The 17,178-nt window shown below is 43.0% G+C and overlaps 1 protein-coding gene across 2 annotated transcripts in view; it reads right to left on the reverse strand.

The window, feature by feature from the left end:
* Nucleotides 1-2,448: 2,448 nt before the first annotated feature.
* RAD51B (RAD51 paralog B) overlaps nt 2,449-17,178 on the reverse strand; it is a 572,091-nt gene continuing 557,361 nt past the window's right edge. For both annotated transcript variants that reach the window (XM_049612601.1, XM_049612603.1), the window contains 2 exons: nt 12,675-12,753; nt 2,449-2,916 (listed from right to left, as the gene is read on the reverse strand). In XM_049612601.1, coding sequence (XP_049468558.1) covers nt 2,900-2,916; nt 12,675-12,753 — 96 coding nt within the window. In that variant the 3' untranslated portion in view covers nt 2,449-2,899. The remainder of the gene's footprint in view (nt 2,917-12,674; nt 12,754-17,178) is intronic.

Below are 17,178 nucleotides of genomic sequence, written 5' to 3' on the forward strand. Positions count from 1 at the left end.
CGTACACACACACATAGAAAAGAAATCAGTGAGTAGGTTCAAAACAAGGTACCTCACTAGCATCTCATGGGAGGTACCAGGTTTGGCAGCTTCTCAGCTCATGAGTACCACCTGTGTCTTCTTTCTTGCAAACATTTCCTGGGGCAACTTTCCTAAGCCTGTCTCCTAATCTTTAATCATGGTTGAAAGAAAAGGAGGTAGCTATGGAGCCTCTACTAAACTCTCAGCACTGCTGCCCAGGCTTTCTGCAGTCACTCTTCCTGGTGGAAGATCAAACCACTATTATTGCTCCTGGTGATTCTTTTATTTGGAAAATATTCATGGAGTTCCTATTATGTGCATAGTATTGTGCTGAGTATTTTAGTGAATTGAGGATGACTGGGAGAAGCCGTAACACACATGAACAGAAATACTAGACACGTGAGGGGTGAGAGAGGAAGAAGCAGGACCGAGTGGGTTCAAATCCACATTCCATCACTTTTTAGCAAGAGACTGAACTTTTCTTGCCTCATTGCTCATCTGCACAGGAGGAATGATGCAAAGTACTACTTCGTGAGACTGTTAGGATTAGGTAAGCTTTTGCATGTATAGTGTGTGTCAGACCTGCAGCAACACTTAATAAATATTGGCACAATGCAAAAATGGCACATAGGTCTGTCCTGGCAATGTGGTTTGCCGTGAAAAGCTCTGTTGGAACTTGGACCAGGAGAGTGTGGGGATTGATTTGTCAGTCACTGGGTGTAGAGCCCTGTCTTAGGGATTCCTGGTGTCGAAAAAATAGGCTCAAGGAGGAAGACGTTTATTCCTTGACATTTGGAATTGGGAGGTGTCTGCCTTGTACCTTTCTCAGACACTTTTGAGTGCCCTGTTTTAATGTGTGAACTATCCAGCTTTTCTTTCTTGGCGGGCAATAAAAGTGCAAAGAAACCAAATTAATAGTTACAGAGAATAAAATATCTTTCCCAACTTCTCAAATAGTCCTTTGATGTTTGAAATTAGCCAATTCACATAATAGGAACTCACAGGAAATGTACATTTAATCAGCTGCAAAAACTCAGCTTGCTTTTCACAAATGTTCTATTGAAGACCACAAGTTCTCAAAATGCATCTCACTCAAAGGGAGACAAATGACCACAGTCTGGAAAATCTGCCTCCGTGACCTCTTCCAGGTCTACCCAAATCCTTCTGGCCTTCCTATGCCCAGCACATTGTTTGCTCTCCAGGAACACCTTCCCTGACTCACTCCAGCTGGATCAAACATTCCCACTCTTGCCCTTGTAGCATGTGGCTTGGATATACATCTATCATGTCATTTCATTTTATTCTGTTTTATAGTATATGAGTTAGTAGGATATGAGTCTTTTCCATACCTTACAATATAGTTCTCGAGGACGAGACACATATCCTGCTCTTGTGAGCTTCACCATAGCACTTGGTATGTACTCAACAAATACTAAGTTGTTCAAAGACAGTCATTCAGTTATTCTTCACTGATCTGTACCTACTTGGTGCACAGCATTCTGGTGGGCACTGACAGGAAACATGAGATAGGATGACTTGACTGTAGACTCCAAAGCATTTAAAAACCTCTGGAGGGGGAGCAGGTACAAAATGATTCTATAGAGGACAGCTTGGGGGGTCACTAACAACTTGGGTAAGAGAGTTCCCTATGCTGGGGCACATGGGTGGCTCAGTCAGGTAAGTGTCTGCCTTCAGCTGAGGTCATGAGTTAGCGGTTCATGAGTTCGAGCCCCGTGTTGGGCTCTGTGCTGACAGCTCAGAGCCTGGAGACTGCTTCAGATTCTGTGTCTCCTTCTCTCTCTGTCCCTCCCTGGCTCATGCTGTCTCTCTCTCTCTCTCTCTCTCTCTCTCTCTCTCTCTCTCTCTCAAAAATAAATAAACAATAATAAAAAGAGAGAGAGAGAGGTCCCCATGCCAAAGGCGGGAAGATTTGATGCCTGGCTTTGAAGGAGTCGTAGCCTCAAGGCCTTGTACTGAACCTAGCCTTGAAGCTTTGGTTGGAAACTTCATGACAGTAGGAGGGCTTAGGCTGGGTGTTCTGCTGGAAACAACTAAATTATCCTATGGGTCACCAATTGGTTTATTTGCTAATTGACTGGCCCAGCTTTGGGCTTTAAATCCAAAGAACTCATTTCATCCTTTATTAAATACTGCATGAATCTCACTCTTTGTTCTGCAAGGCTATACACAATATACTAGTGAAACTTGAATTTACACCACAATGGTTGTGCCACTAATGACCTTCCAAATGCCACTAATACCATACATGTTCCGCTTCTCAGTTGGATCCGAACCTGTCAGTGAATTCTGAGCCCATTGACCTCCCTCTGACACAAGAGCAGACCCCCACCCCCATGCCCGCCCCCAGCCTCCCCATCTTTCCATGATTTCACTTCTGAATCAGTTACTCTTTGGAGACCCCAATTCCTTTACACCCACTCTTTTTACATGGTGGACAATACTTTATTCGGAAATGTTCCCTCCTGTAATTACAAATCCTGTTAGTCATCCTCCTCCTCTCCCCAGGGGGATTGTGGGCTTTAATTAATTAACGTGGCTAAACCGCTTTGAGGTGCCTGGTTGAAAGGTGCTATATAAGTGCAAATTATTATTATTACGGCTGTTGACATCCCATGGCGCAAAGCCTTCAGCCCTATGCATCTAGAGACCTGAACAAAGGCTTCTTCATCCTCACCTTCCCTGCTAGGTCTGAGATGGCTGGCTCAAGGGTATGGGGGCAAATCTGTTACCGTATCAACATCGATCAACTAATTAATCCCCATTATGCTGGCTTCCTGTCCTTCTTCCAAGCAGCACCATCCTGTTTCATTTCACAAATCGTGCCCCCATCAGCTCTAGACAAAGGTCATAGTGTCCCTTATGGCCTCTGTTGGCCTAAAGGAGAAAAAAAAAAAAAAAAGAGAGAGGGAGAGAAAGTCAGTTTGAAAAAAACAAAACAAAACAAAACTGTGTTGTCATGAAATGCACTAACTTCTCACTAGTAGTCTAAACAAAACTTTCCTTCCAGCTGTATTCCTCTTACATACATACCTGTCTATTACCTAGGGAGCCAACAGCCTCACAAACCAGGGATACCCAGAAACACAGCATCGGTGTGGGGTAAGGTCCCGCAGCCCTGGCTTGACTGCTGATGGCTACAGACAAAAGCCCTCTCTGGGCTGGGTGGGAAGAGGTCATCCAGAGAAGTGGGAGCCCCTCTTCAGCTTCTTCCACTCGCTCTCAGGTTTCCCCTGAGAAAGCCAGTTGCCGTCAGTAGCCAGGAAGCCCTCACAAAGACAGGGGACCATGATTTAGATGTTTTGTGCTGCACCTAGCAAACCTCAGCCCTTAACAAATGCCCAGTGCTTCCACTGTGATGGTAGCCATTGAAAGCAGCCCTGTGGGGGAGATGTGGCCTCTCGAAGGGACGCTGCTGACCAAAATGCTCCTTACAAGGTTGTGCCTCAGACCCTTTGTTAGCGTGGACGTGGGTGAGCCTCAGGGGGTCATGTCTTCATCTGCCTCCATTTATCCTCCCTATTGAAGGGCTCCTTCAGGACATCGGTCAGTCTCTGTGGGAAGTGATTTGGAGGGCAACAAAAGAAGTTGGGCCCTTTGGGGGGCCTTCAGAATTCAGTAAACATCTGGACACGGAAGGCCACGTTCTCAAGCAGTCTAGCTGGGGAGATGTCAAAAGAGAGAAAAAGCTGTGTGTGCAAGGCAAGCTCTTAGTTCTGTGGTGACATTTGTTGTAGAAAAATACAGCCGCCCCAGTAGGTAGATGGGAAGATTTTTCAAAAGCTCCTCTATTTGTCAGTTTTTGTGAGTGCAATGTACTGTTTGTCAGTTCTTGTGGCATGTGCGAGGAAGTAGAAGTTTCGCATGGCTGGGGAGCGGCATGTGATGGATGTTCCGATTCTGTATGGGCGATGAATAACCCACGATTGCACAAGCCTGTCCTGGGAGTTGTTGTTAAGCATTTCTGTTCTCCTTGAGGTTTGTAAAGTACTTTCTAGTCAAGGTGACTTGTTAGATTCTCATCATGAGCACATTTTAATTGACCAAAAAATGAAGTACTGAAGCTAAGGGATTTACATTTCATCACATGGTGAAATTCAGGATCTGAACTCTTGACTCTCAACATTCCCTTTATTATTGAATCAATCCATTTAGAGCACATTAGTCAGCATGATTCAACATTAGTCACATGGCACTAATCAGCATTCCCCAGGGTCCCCAGATCTATCCTCAAACAGCAAAAGAAACTGGCCTCTATTAAAAGACAATGGAAAGCCATTTTCATCAGTATTCACAGGATGATGTCCAGTTCAACTCTCAGGAACCCTACTCTCCTACCCTCAGGAACCTTCCTCAGTCATCCTATTTGAAATGATTCTATCTCCTTTTTTTTTTTTTTTTTTTTTAAATGTCTATGTTTTTTTTTTTGAGAGAGAGATAGTGCAAGTAGGGGCAGGGCAGAGAGAGAGGAGGACAGGGGATCTGAAGCAGGCTCTGTGCTGACATCAGAGAGTCCTATGTGGGGCTTGAACTCACAAACCGTGAGATTATGACCTGAGCCGAAGTTGGATGCTTAACTGACTGAGCCATGCAGCAGGCACCCCAATTCTATTTCTTTTAAACATATCACATTGTTAGAACCTCGATAATAGGTGCCACAGTTTGCCTTTGATTAAACTTACTTTGTTTTTGAGCTAACTAGATTTTGAGCTACTAAAAGAGAGGGAGCATTTTCCCCCTAGTCTTATATCCTCTGAGCACCATGGTTTACAAACAATAGATACCTCAACAAATACCTGCTGAACTGAACTCACTAAAATGGAGCTTAAGCCATATTCCAGAAAGAACACCAAGTCCTTTTGGAAGAAGTTTTCAAAGAAAATCAACAACCTGAATTGATTTAACATCTTTTGGTATTATTACCTGGGCATTTTCACAAATGCAAATTGTTAGCTATGCAAAGATAGCCAAATAGCTTCCAGGTTCTAAAAGAGGAGTGTGGGTCCAGGCTAACTATAGTCCAGGCCTTGAAATAAAGTTTTTTAATATAACCTTATTCCAACTGACATTTTGTTCCATGTTTTAAAAAATGTGGAGACAGGAAAAAACATTTTGGGGGAAAAATGTGTTTAGTCTGTGACTTTGGACCCAAATTCATACCCTGCTTTGTGCTATAAGCACAAGTAGCTCTTGTTCAAGTATCTTTCTTGCAGAGTGCATACTAGCACATACTAAAGTTTCTGCTTGAGAGAGATTTTGTTTTGGGTGGAGGACCAAAATTTTTGGTGCTGATCCTTGGTGGCATTACTAATTGTGATACCCTACTTCTCTGTTCTAGACTCTACCAAAGAGGGTACTATTAGTATTTTTAATATATAACATTTACAATACAATATTTATGCTGCATTTCAACATTATGCTACAAGCCCGCCCTAGGGTCTGTACTATTGTACCCTGTGGTCTAATCTCTGCAACTGGGCTCCTCTGAAAAGGATGTGTCACTGAATATTCATCTCCCCTTCTCTCTCAAGGTAAAAGAACTCCCAAAATTTAGCTAGGCACATGGTCCCCAGATAAACAACTATAATTTTCCAGTCTTTCTTTTCATATATTTACAGATTGGCCAACATGATATAAGCAGGAATAATGTGTGTAACTTCTGGTTAATATCCTTAAAAGAAGGAGGATACCCTTTCCTTTCATCATCATTTTCTACCTCATACAAATTCTGCTACCTGGTTGGAGGTAATGATGCCGAGCCATTGTAGACCATGACAACCATGAAGGCGACATCCTAGGTGTGATGGGGCAACAAGCTAAGAGCCTGGGTCCCTGGACAAATACATGGAATGAGCTGCTATACTAGTTCTGGACTGTTTTCCTCTGCAATGCTATGTGAGAAAGCAGTAAACCTCTACTTTTGATTTATATTAAGTGGACACTGTTAATTTGTATTATGATTCCACCCAGCCAAACTTATAACCCAACTCAGGAACTTTCTTGAGGGATTGCTTACAATAGAGTGACTGATCCATCTTAGCTTAGGATTTCAAGATTCAAGGTTCAGGACAGGAGTGGAATATTCCAACAGAGGCTCATGAAGCCTGAAAGATAAGTTGCCAGAAGGGCTGCCATGATGGAAGATGAGAGGCTCCACCCCATTTCTGATTTTATAAAATCTTAGGAGCCCTGAGTATTTGTGAAGGGCTACAAACCCAATTCTGAGGTAGTGAACCCTACTTTGCCTTTCTGGAACTCAGTCTGCTGTCCTGAAAATAAGGGCAGTGGATGAGACTAAAATCTCTCATTCTTGAAAGCGTATATAGTTATAGCTTTGGGAGGAATTAAAGTAATTTTTGTCAACTAATCATCTAAGTATATGCATAAAGCACATATGCTGTGCAGAAGATACCTCTAGAGACTATGGAAAGATAATACCCCAATGGCAGAGATAAAAGAGGTATCCACAGAAAATACATGAGAAGACTGCCCATGCAAACATGACAACCAACTTATAATTACACACAGCTGTGTAGCAATTGGTTCGCTACCTCCAGAGGAAGTTTAAATTGGTAAATGTCCTTGGAAAGCAACTTGGGAATATATAGTAAAGATTAAAGTGTGCATACCCTCTGACCAGTCGTTTCACTTTTTATGTATACCTAGAAAAACCCTCACACCAGCACACAAAGAAGCACATGTAACAGAATTCACTTAGTTAACAAATAATTGAGATTTCCATCAATAGGGGAATGGATAATGTGGCATATTCAGACAATGAATACAGATACCTCATTAAAGTAAAAGAACATGATCCATGTGTATCAATGTGGAAAAATCGTAAAAACAAGACATTAAGTGACAAAAGCAAATTGTGGAATGATGTGTCCAGTAAACCATTTATGCAGACTTGGAATGCACTCAAGACAAATCATTGTATCATATTTGGATTCACATACATGTAGAAAAGTTCTTCAGAACAAGGGAAAGGATATGTATCAAACCCTGGAGAGTTTCTACTTCTGTGAAAGAGTGTGAGGGAGGGATAGGTACAAGGGGTTTTTAATTTTGTCAAGTTTTATCCCTATAATTAAAAAAAAAACTGGAACAAATCTGACAAAATTTTAACATTTGCTAAGTCTGGGTGTTAAAGTCATGGGTTTTATTATTTTCTGTCCTGTTCCATATTTAAAATATTTTATTTTGGAAATATTTTCCAAAAAAATATTTTTTTGGAAAATAAAATCTCTCTTTGAAGCTAATAGCCAGAGTTAAAAAAGTAAACAAAGCAGAGGGTTGGTGGGAGAAGTTGCCATGGAAGCAGGGAATGTGAAGTAAATGTTGAAAAAGAGGAGAGAACTGGCAGAGGGGCATGCTTCCTCATTTTCCCCAGGGACGTTCCTCCCTGAGAGGCAAGTGGGAGTCATGAAGGACAATGCCTTGGCCTGCACAAGCTTTTTGAGGCTGCAGTGGCACCTGGCAGCCCAGGGACAATGTGACAGACCTGCTCTGCCCTCTTCTCTGTGACCTCTGGGAGAGAAGTTCACTCTCTCTGCTCCATTGAATCCCAGGGCTCTCTGCCCAGACTCCCACAAGAATGCCAGGCTGTGCCAGGTGTGTGGGTTCTATTTACCAAGCAGACACCTCCATACCTGGATGGAAATAGATTGAGAATCTTCTGGGTCACTTTGAGTCCACTAGGCAGAAAACATTTAGATGTGTTACTAATTCAAACTGAAATCTGATGAATGTAGATGGTGGTATTTGGGGGAAAAGAATTTTTTAATAAATCACCCAGTTGGCTCAGGGTCTAAGAAAATGGGGTGGAAGAATCCAACCCAATTTTGTGACAAGGGAACAAATAGGGGAGATTAATGCCTCTCCCAATAAGCTTCAAAAGGCGATCAAACAAACATTCTTGATTTTACAAGAAAGATGAGGTACATAGCTATCCAGCCCTTAAGAAAAATCATTGTTTCATTGTTTTCTGATTTCTTCTGAGTCCCTAAGTAGGTGGTTGGAAAAACAGGAAACTAGCTTCATTTGCAGAATTGTCTCTGGACCCATCTCAGGGTGCCCTGGGCTCCCCTAAGATTCCTTAGCCCCATCCCAAGGTTTATGCTGCTCATTCAGAACTAAACTAGCAGAAGATAGCACCAGAATCCAAATTCAACCTGTCATACCTCATTTTAATTTTTTAAAAAACAACATAAAAACCACAATTCTGCCCTACTGAGAAACTAAGGCATTATTTTCTGTCCCTAACAACTTGGCACTTGATTTTCAAATGCTCGCTAGATTGCTGAGGAAATGGAGAGAGTAGGGCAAAGGAAGAGTGAATAAGGAGCCCCTCTTCATTCTCCCAGGCCAGCCCGGCTTCCTTACTAAATCGGCAGGCCTCCACTGCCCTGAGCCTCACAAAGGCCAAGGCGGCTCTGGGAGAGACCAGCCTTGGGTTTTTCCTAGGCCTCCCGCAGCATCAGCAACACAGTCTGGCTGTTTTCAATTATAGGATCTTAATCTTTATTCCTGGCCTGACACAGAGGCCCAGGGGTCCCAGCTGTGATCTGCAGGGCGCAACATTTGGGGCTTGTTGGGGAAACAAAGAACATGACCAGAGCAGAATATGGGTCAGGTTGGAGTTCACTGCAAATGCCCCTTTCCCTTCAGCAGCCAGGCGGTTCTGTGGGTCCACTCCATTAAGGCTGATTCCCAAAGCCAGCTCCTGCTTTCCTTTCTCCACTAGGCCCTGGCACCCTTAGCCTTACTCTGAGCCAGCCAAAACTCTAAGCTTTTCCCCCCAGTGGGTGCTGGGCATTTCGTGTTGAACTCGGGGCAAGAGGAGAAAAGCATTAATGGGAGTCACCCCCACGCCCTCCACCTTTCCCACTTAAGTTGCACAAAAGGTCTGACTCTCCCTCTGCTGGGACCTGCCCCTCTCAGAGTCTGAACCATCAGGAAGCTGGTGGCTGCGAGCTCCCTCTCCTTTGAAGCCAACTATTTCCAGGGTCTTGAGCCCAACCATGAGGCCAGGATCTCCACAAGTGCAGGACAGACAAAGAAGATGCAAACAGCTCAGTATTACCATGGTAATGGCCTGAGCCAGGCAGCCTCCTGAAGATGCTGGGAGGGTGGGTTTTCTTTTACTTTTTCTTTTCTTTCTTTTTTTTCTTTTTCTTTTCTTTCTTTCTTTTTTTCTTTTTGCAAAAGGAGAATAGTTCCGCTTTCTATTTTACTACAACAATAGCACAGACCGGCTCCTTCAAGTATTTCAAAAAGCAGCCTGAGAAATCTCTAACCAGGCCCCTCAGTCTCTCCAGCCTGCCGATTTATTGTTCCTCCCATCCCAGGGAACAAAAAGGCAGGAAGGGTATAAGGCCCCCAGTTGCCGGCTGTTCTTAGCATCCTAATCCTTGGGAACTGGTAAGGGGAATGGCCTGTGGAGCCGGTAAATCGAATTCTGGCCTCACCTTTTATTCCCTCCCTCTGCTCATGCACACAGGAGCTCTCCAGGTATTATAAAACCTCCTGGTTAGTAGGCTGGTAGGAATCTTGGACTTGCTAACGGGATAAAAGGCAGTGAGGGGTCATTCCCACATTCACTGACAGCCCCCTCCACCTGAAAAAGGGCAGCCTGTATGGACTGTTCCTTCCCACCACTCCAGGCTGCCTCTGTATAACAAATACTGAACATCCAGCACCAAGTGTCTTTTTTAGTTGGTACCATAGGAGCTGCCCTCACTCTTCCAGCCTTTCCCCCTCTCCGTCTCTGTGTCTCTCAGACATGGATTGTATTGCCCCTCAAATCCCCGGCACTAGGTACCAACCAACCTCCATGCCAACCTGGGGCTAGCATGCCAGAGCAACCTCTCACACGAGGAAAGCTTCTCGACCTTGCCTGCAGGTATCTTTCCAAGGTTATCACCCAGAAATCAAAAGTTGCTTTGCCTTAAACCTGGGGAATTATGGAGGTGCCTTTTTTTTTTTTTTTTTTTTTTTTAGTTCAGTCATCTGGTAAGAGTAGGGGGAAAAATAAGCTTTCATGTTCTGGTGTATGGAGATCTCAAGGTACAACTCTACTGAGCTAAGGGATGATAGGTACACCATCACCGAGGAGAATCAGATAAGCTGAAGGGTTAAGGCCTGTGGAGATCACCCAGGCCGATGACTACACTCCAAGGAAGAAAAATATTTTGCACTGCAACCTCCATACACAAACTCATTATGCACACACACAGTCACCCAAGAAATATGCCATGAAACAATGCAATATGTGTGATATAATCTGTGATTTTTAAAATTCTCCTCTATTTCATTTTTAAAAATTCTGGTTGTGACTCATTAATTTCATTTCATGACCCACCAATGGGTTGCAACACAGTTTGCAAAGTGCTGAATCAAGGTCAACATTGTCATTTTTAAGCGGACAAAACTGGGGTGCCAGAGATTTTCTCAAGATTACACCAGAGCTAGAACAGAAATCCAAGGGAGTCTCTCCATTAGAGGAGGGATCTGCATTGTTTTCTCAGGACCAGAGCTCTTTCTTGTGTTCCCAAAGCCTTGGGAGCACATAGCTATTGGGGAGGGAGTCCCCAGAGGTCTGTATTCAGTGGCATTACTGCTAGGGGCAGAAGGGTTCTGCTGCCTCAGAAAAACTCAGAGAGGGAGACATAGCTGGGGCAGGGGATGGAGAAAAATCTTTAAAAGCAACCAGGTGAGGCACTGAAGTCTCCCAGACATTTTTATTTATTGGTTGGGGTTCCTACATCATCGTACTCTTCCCTTAATTTTTCTCTCTCTGAGACACATAGCTATAGGTCAGCCTCCTTTCTCCTTTGTTTTCCAACTTTTTCTAATAGTCTTTCTTTGCCAATTTTTAACCTCTACCAATTCATTTCTAGCCTCTCTCTAAACAACTTTCTATTTCCTGTCAAAATCATGATCTTAGCAATGAGGCTCAGAAGCAACTCTGTGAATCTTGTTCTCGCAAATATTATCCTAAAAATTATCCAAATTAGGTCAGGCTTAGAGATGCTGTTTACCAAACTGCCCAGTGATCAAGATATAGGCACGATACCAAGGCTCTGAATACAAGCCATCTGGGCAAAACTGCCTCTTTTCCTCCTGACATTGCCTTGTAATCTTCCATAGAACTTCTTAAAATCTTCATTTAAATTTGCTATTTAGTTGATTTCTAATCTTTTAAGAAAGCCTCTAAAAACGAAGAGCCAAAAGCCACACTGTGTACTGGGTAAATAAGAGTTCAGCTTTCTGATTGCTTATTAGTTATACACCCTTAGAGAGTATGTAACAAAGGGGCCTGCTGTTTGCTTTGCTTAATCTGGTCTTAAAATCTCTGCTTCTTTGTCAGAAAACAATATTTGCAATTGTAAAAAAAATATTTACCAAGGAACTTGGATACCATAAGTCAAAGGCTAAGAGCCAAAGGTCAATAGTTCTTACCCCAAATTTCCCTGGACCCGAGTCCCTGCTGTGGAGCTCAGCTGCACCAAACAAACAAGCTGCTTTCCGGGTCCATTAAGAAGCGGACGTTTTAGAAGGGGAAGGAAAGGGGAGGCTGCAGCCTGCTCCTAGGTCCAAAAGCATGAGCCCTCCAGCCCGCCCCACAAAATTCCTGCTAGATCTTTCCTATGCAATGTGTCTCCATGGGAATATTCTAAGGACTCACCCTGTTTCATCAACCTGGGGAAAGTACTCGACTTACAAAATCCTAAAGGGTGGATATTCCTCCTACAGACAGCAATGACAGTATGTTCCACTGGGCTTTGGCATAGATGTTCACCTATGCATTCTGTGGATCTGCCTCCTGCCTGGCAGTGGGGGGCAGATGTGTGTCCTCAGTCTTCAGTGGAGACTGTTCTCAATCTACAAAGCAGCTTTGGACAACTGGCCCTGTGGGCTAAGTTCAACAGTGTTTGAGTTTGCCTCTCATTTTCGTTATTTTCTGGACAGACCTGCAATCACCAGAAGACCCAGCATCTGGGAACCACCATTGTACATCAGTGAGTTCCAGGCGGTGGCCTTGGGGCGCTCTATTGTGAGCCAGAACTCAGCTCCTTCTAAGTCCTAGGCCCGTGTCACATGGTACAGGTCAGCAAGGCCTGGTCCCCAGTCGGGACTCGAGTAAAGGGAACAGAAATGGAGTAACCAGAAAGGGGCCGAGAAAGTAGTGGCCAAGGAGCCATGACAAAGTGTCTCCCAGGCTGCCAGACCAGACGGTTTTTCAGTTCGGTAAGCAAGAGGGCTCTGAGGCAATGCTGGGTCCTCCACACTCTCATCAGAGGCTTACTGTCTGGTTCCTCACTCCACAGGGTCTGCAAAGAGCACCAGCTTTTGGCAGTTCCTAGATTAGTGCTTTAACTCTCATTCTTTGCCTCACTCTATTAGGAAATTCTCTAGTTTTCCCTCAGCCTCACCTCCACCTTCTGTTACGTTCTTACCACAATTATCAATCTCTTTTGATCTCATCAGGATAAATATCATTGGTGAATTCATCTTGGCCTTTGATTCTACCCTGAAGCAGCTTCTATCAGGAGCATGGCAGTAATTATCACCAGTGGTAGGCAGCAGTGAGCATAATCAGCTTAAAGAAATGGCTTAATCAAGGATCTTACCTTGAAGAACCAGGCCTTCCTTCTGGATGGTATAAGCAAATGAGGTGAAGGGAGCCAGAGGGGACTTGGCAATGAGAATCTGCACATAAAGCATATTTTCCCAGAGTTAGTCAAAGGGGTATCATATCAGAGATGAACCTCTGTTCACTCCCCTTCCCACTTTGAGACAAAGCGGTAACATGTGACTACAAGCCATAAAGTTTATTTAAAAAAATTATTTTAGAACCAAATCAGTGTTATTCCTTCAAACAGCTGATCACTTTGGAAGGCTGTACATTTATCCCAACTATTCTGCCCCTGAATGCCATATTCTTGACCAGTTCCTTTAGAAATGTTTCCTTATTTTATGCCTCATGCTTTAACAGCTACCTTTTTGCCCAAAGATAAACCTAGACTGATTCTCTAATCTTATTCATAAATTTAGCTATTTTTCTAAAAAGAAATTCAAAGCTACCCTTAAAAGATAAAGATTTACTATCATTATAAATATTCACAATAACTTGGTAAAAGCAAAGCCATGATAATTTGCTTTATTGGCCCCAGCTCTTTACCAATTCTGTATTCATGCCATTTGCCCCGTAACTACATTTCCTCTTGCTTAAGGTGTAGGTATTTCCCTGGACTGAGGATTTGCCCATATGACTTGCTTTGGCTAACAGGTTTTTTGCCTAGGCTTCGAGAAGCCTCACATATCTCCCCTTGCTCTCTTATGCTTCTGCTACTGTGAGAGAAAAATACGTCCAAGCTAACCTGCTATCTCAGAAGGAGGTTGAGAGACACCTGATGCAGTGCTGGCTAGCCACACCCAGTCCATATTGTTGACCCCCAAGAGAACCACATACATATTAGTTAAGTGCTTATTACTCTATGCCTCTGAGATTTTGGTGGTGTTGTCATGAAGCATCACTGCAGCAAGAGTTGAATGATATACCAGCCAACACAAAATATCAACAAATATTTTGAGCAATGGCTTTCTCCTAACAAAATACCTACTTTAAAAGGGATAGTCAGGGGCGCCTGGGTGGCTCAGTTGGTTGGGCGGCAGACTTCAGCTCAGGTCATGATCTTGCAGTCCGTGAGTTCAAGCCCTGCGTCCGGCTCTGTGCTGACAGCTCAGAGCTCAGAGCCCGGAGCCTGTTTCAGATTCTGTGTCTCCCTCTCTCTGACCCTCCCCCGTTCATGCTCTCTCTCTGTCTCAAAAATAAATAAAGGTTAAAAAAAAAAAAAGGGATAGTCATGGGGTGCCTGTGTGGCTCAGTGAGTCGAGTGTCTCAGATCATGATCTCGGCTCAGGTCATGATTTCAGCTCAGGTCATGATCTCATCATTTGTGGGATCGAGCTCTATGTCAGGCCCTGTGCTGACATTGTAGTCTCCTTGGGATTCTGTCTCCCTCTCTCTTGGCCCCCTCCCCTGCTTGCACACTCTTTCTCTCTCAAAATAAATAAATAAAGTTAAAAAAAATAAAAATAATAAAAAATAAAAGGGATAGTCATTTGGTCATTAAAAAAGTATTATCATTAACACCTATTCTCATACTTCATAGGGTTCCACTGAACCTCTATGACATTTCTCTTGAAGGAAGATGAAGACCAGTTTCCTGCTTTACAAATTAACATCATCAAAGATAGGGATAGTGTGACACAGAGCCACTTAGGTAATCAGGGAGGCAAGAGAGAAGGAAGAAGTAATTTCAAATCACCAAAAGGCTTAAATGTAATATCTCAATTTATCTCAATACAGCAAACATTTACTGATTGTCAACTCTGGTGGTATAATGTGGTGGAAAGATCATAGGTTGTAGTCATAGAGTTTGAATCCAGGCTCTTCCCCTAATCAGCATGGTGCCTATTATAAGACCTCCAATTTTCCCGTAATAGCCACCCCCTCTTCTTCTGTTTAGTTAATAACTCCCCAGGTTTCAACACTTCTCTGCCACTTTTGCAACTGGGGGGTGACCATGTGATCAAGCTTTGACTAACAGTCTGTGAGTATAAGTGACAGGTAACACTTCCAATGTTTTGAAAACTAATGTTTTCATTAAATCACTGTGTGCTCTCCACTTTCCCTTTCCCTGTTCCCAAGGGCAGGAACTGGCTTCAACTACATGGAGGTGGACATCCTGGGAGATGATGAAGCAACTTGGGAGCAGGAAGCTGAGTGACCTCACAAAGCATCAGTGCTTCCCACCTGGGATCACCTGTCCATCTCAGGACAGAGCCACTTGTCTGAACCACTGAGTTTCCAAATGTCTTTGTTACTATGGTGTTTGTAGCCTGAATTCTAACCAATACCATGGTTCTGCACAACCTAACCTTTTTGATTCTCAGTTTCCTCACATGTAAAATGGGGATAATAACACCCACCTAAGTGGGATTATTGTGAAGATCAAATTAAGTATATTAAAATTCCTGTCACTGAGCCAAACTAAGAAAAACATTTCCAATCAACTCGTCCCATATGCTTCCCAAGTACTCCTTACTTTTCACTCATCAAAAACCAAAATACTTTACTTTTTTTTTTAATGTTTATTCATTTTTGAGAGACAGGGAGAGACAGAGCATGAGAGGGAAGGGGCAGAGAGAGAGGGAGACACAGAATCTGAAGCAGGCTCTAGGCTCTGAGCTGTCAGCACAGAGCCTGACGCAGAGCTCAAACTCACGAACTGCAAGATCATGACCTGAGCCGAAGTTGGACGCTCAACCGACTGAGCCACCCAGGCACTCCTAAAATACTTTACTTTTACCAGAAGGATTCAACTCAAGTTAAATCTCAGTAATTTACTACTGCTTTACTACTGCTCTAGAGTTATGTGAATAAATTTGCTCATCATTCTTAGACCCAATGAGTAGGTCGTATAGGTGGGCATTAGCATCTTCATGTCAGTACACCTCACCTGAAAATTAGGTGGAACCTTTCTGACAGAGTTAGTTTAGGGGCGGTTCAATGTGAAGTTTATGGATGCCCAATGGCAGGAGAAGGGCATGACAGAAAAGAAGATAGTACTTCTCAAACTTCAATGTGCGTATGAGTCACCTACAGGTTTTGTTGACATGCAATTTCTCATTCAGTAGGGCCTGATAATCTGCATTTCTAGCAAGCTCCTAGGAGATGCTGATGCTGTGGTCCATAGACCGCATTTTGAACAGCTGGGTTCCAGGAAATTAGCCCGACTGAAGAATCTAAGATGAAGAAGCAAGAGACAGGAGTCCTGGAGCCAATTAGAAAGCTATTGTGATAATTCAGGGCTGAGATGACAAGGCCCTCAACCACAGTTGTGTCAGAAAGAATGGGAAAAAAAGGAAATGGAGAGAAGAAATATAAATCCTTTAGATCAAAGAGCAACAGAAATAAATTAAACATATCCCAAACCTCAGATCTTTCTTGTCTGCATAATTGCACATGAAACCAAAAGGGTATAAATAAATAGTAATCAATAAAGTATCATACTATATTTTTGAAAATCATATTAACCATTTTTACTTTATAGACTAAAAATCTGACACTAAGGGAAAAAAATAAGATATTCCAATGCAGCACAACAAACAGGATCTAAGGCTATGGGTCAGTGGTGCCACCTCCATCATTTGAACACTTCCACTCCTAGGGAGCACATGCCCACTGTGAATAAGCCAAGAGACATTCGCCTGGAGGGACCTCACACCTGGAAAGACCTCCCTTCCAGGGAATCATGGACTTTGGGCAGGTCATTGATAAATGCCCTGTCCTTCCTGAGCAGGGTTTAAAATCGGTCATCAAAAGGATGATTTGTATGCAGTTAGAAAGAGGAAGCGATCAGTTGTGTCAGATGAATCGCACTTCCTTTTTTTTGGAAAGAACTTCCAGATTGATAGATCTGAGGGCTACCACCAACATGAAATATCTGATTTTCTGCAAAAAAAATGTAACAAATTCTCAATATCCTTCTGGGATAGAGTAAAGACAAGTTGGGCTGGAGGCCAATACCATTAAGTGGGTTTGTAAGTGACACGAAGATCAATAGCAACCTCTAGTAGAATGCATTGGATTCTAGCCTTGGTCTTGTCCATGTTCAGCATTCTTACTGACCTGGACAAGGACACTGATGTCCTCAACCCCATCCATACAACAAATATGGGATCCACCATGGAACAGAACTGCCCCAAACTGCCACCCTAATGGAGTTTATATTCTAAAGGATGAAAAAGATAATAAATAAAATGAGTAGAATATATGGTATATTAAATGATTATGCATGCGATGGAGGGAAAAAAGGCAGAGAAAGAGTATAGGAAGTGTATTGGAACTGAGGAGAGGGTCAATTTTAAATAGAGTATTAAGAGAAGACCTTACTAAAAAGGTGACATTTGGACTTGTGGATCATGTAATTAAACCTATTGATGGGATGCTGAATGTGGTAACAGAAGACAAAAAATGCAAAGAGTCGTTATATTGGATTAGACAATCATAATAACAAAACAAATCTCAGTCTGGCTAGAAGGTTGGGACAAATCCTGCAAATCTTT

The sequence above is a fragment of the Panthera uncia genome (assembly GCF_023721935.1).
Source record: "Panthera uncia isolate 11264 chromosome B3 unlocalized genomic scaffold, Puncia_PCG_1.0 HiC_scaffold_1, whole genome shotgun sequence".
In the NCBI taxonomy this organism is placed as follows: Eukaryota; Metazoa; Chordata; class Mammalia; order Carnivora; family Felidae; genus Panthera; species Panthera uncia.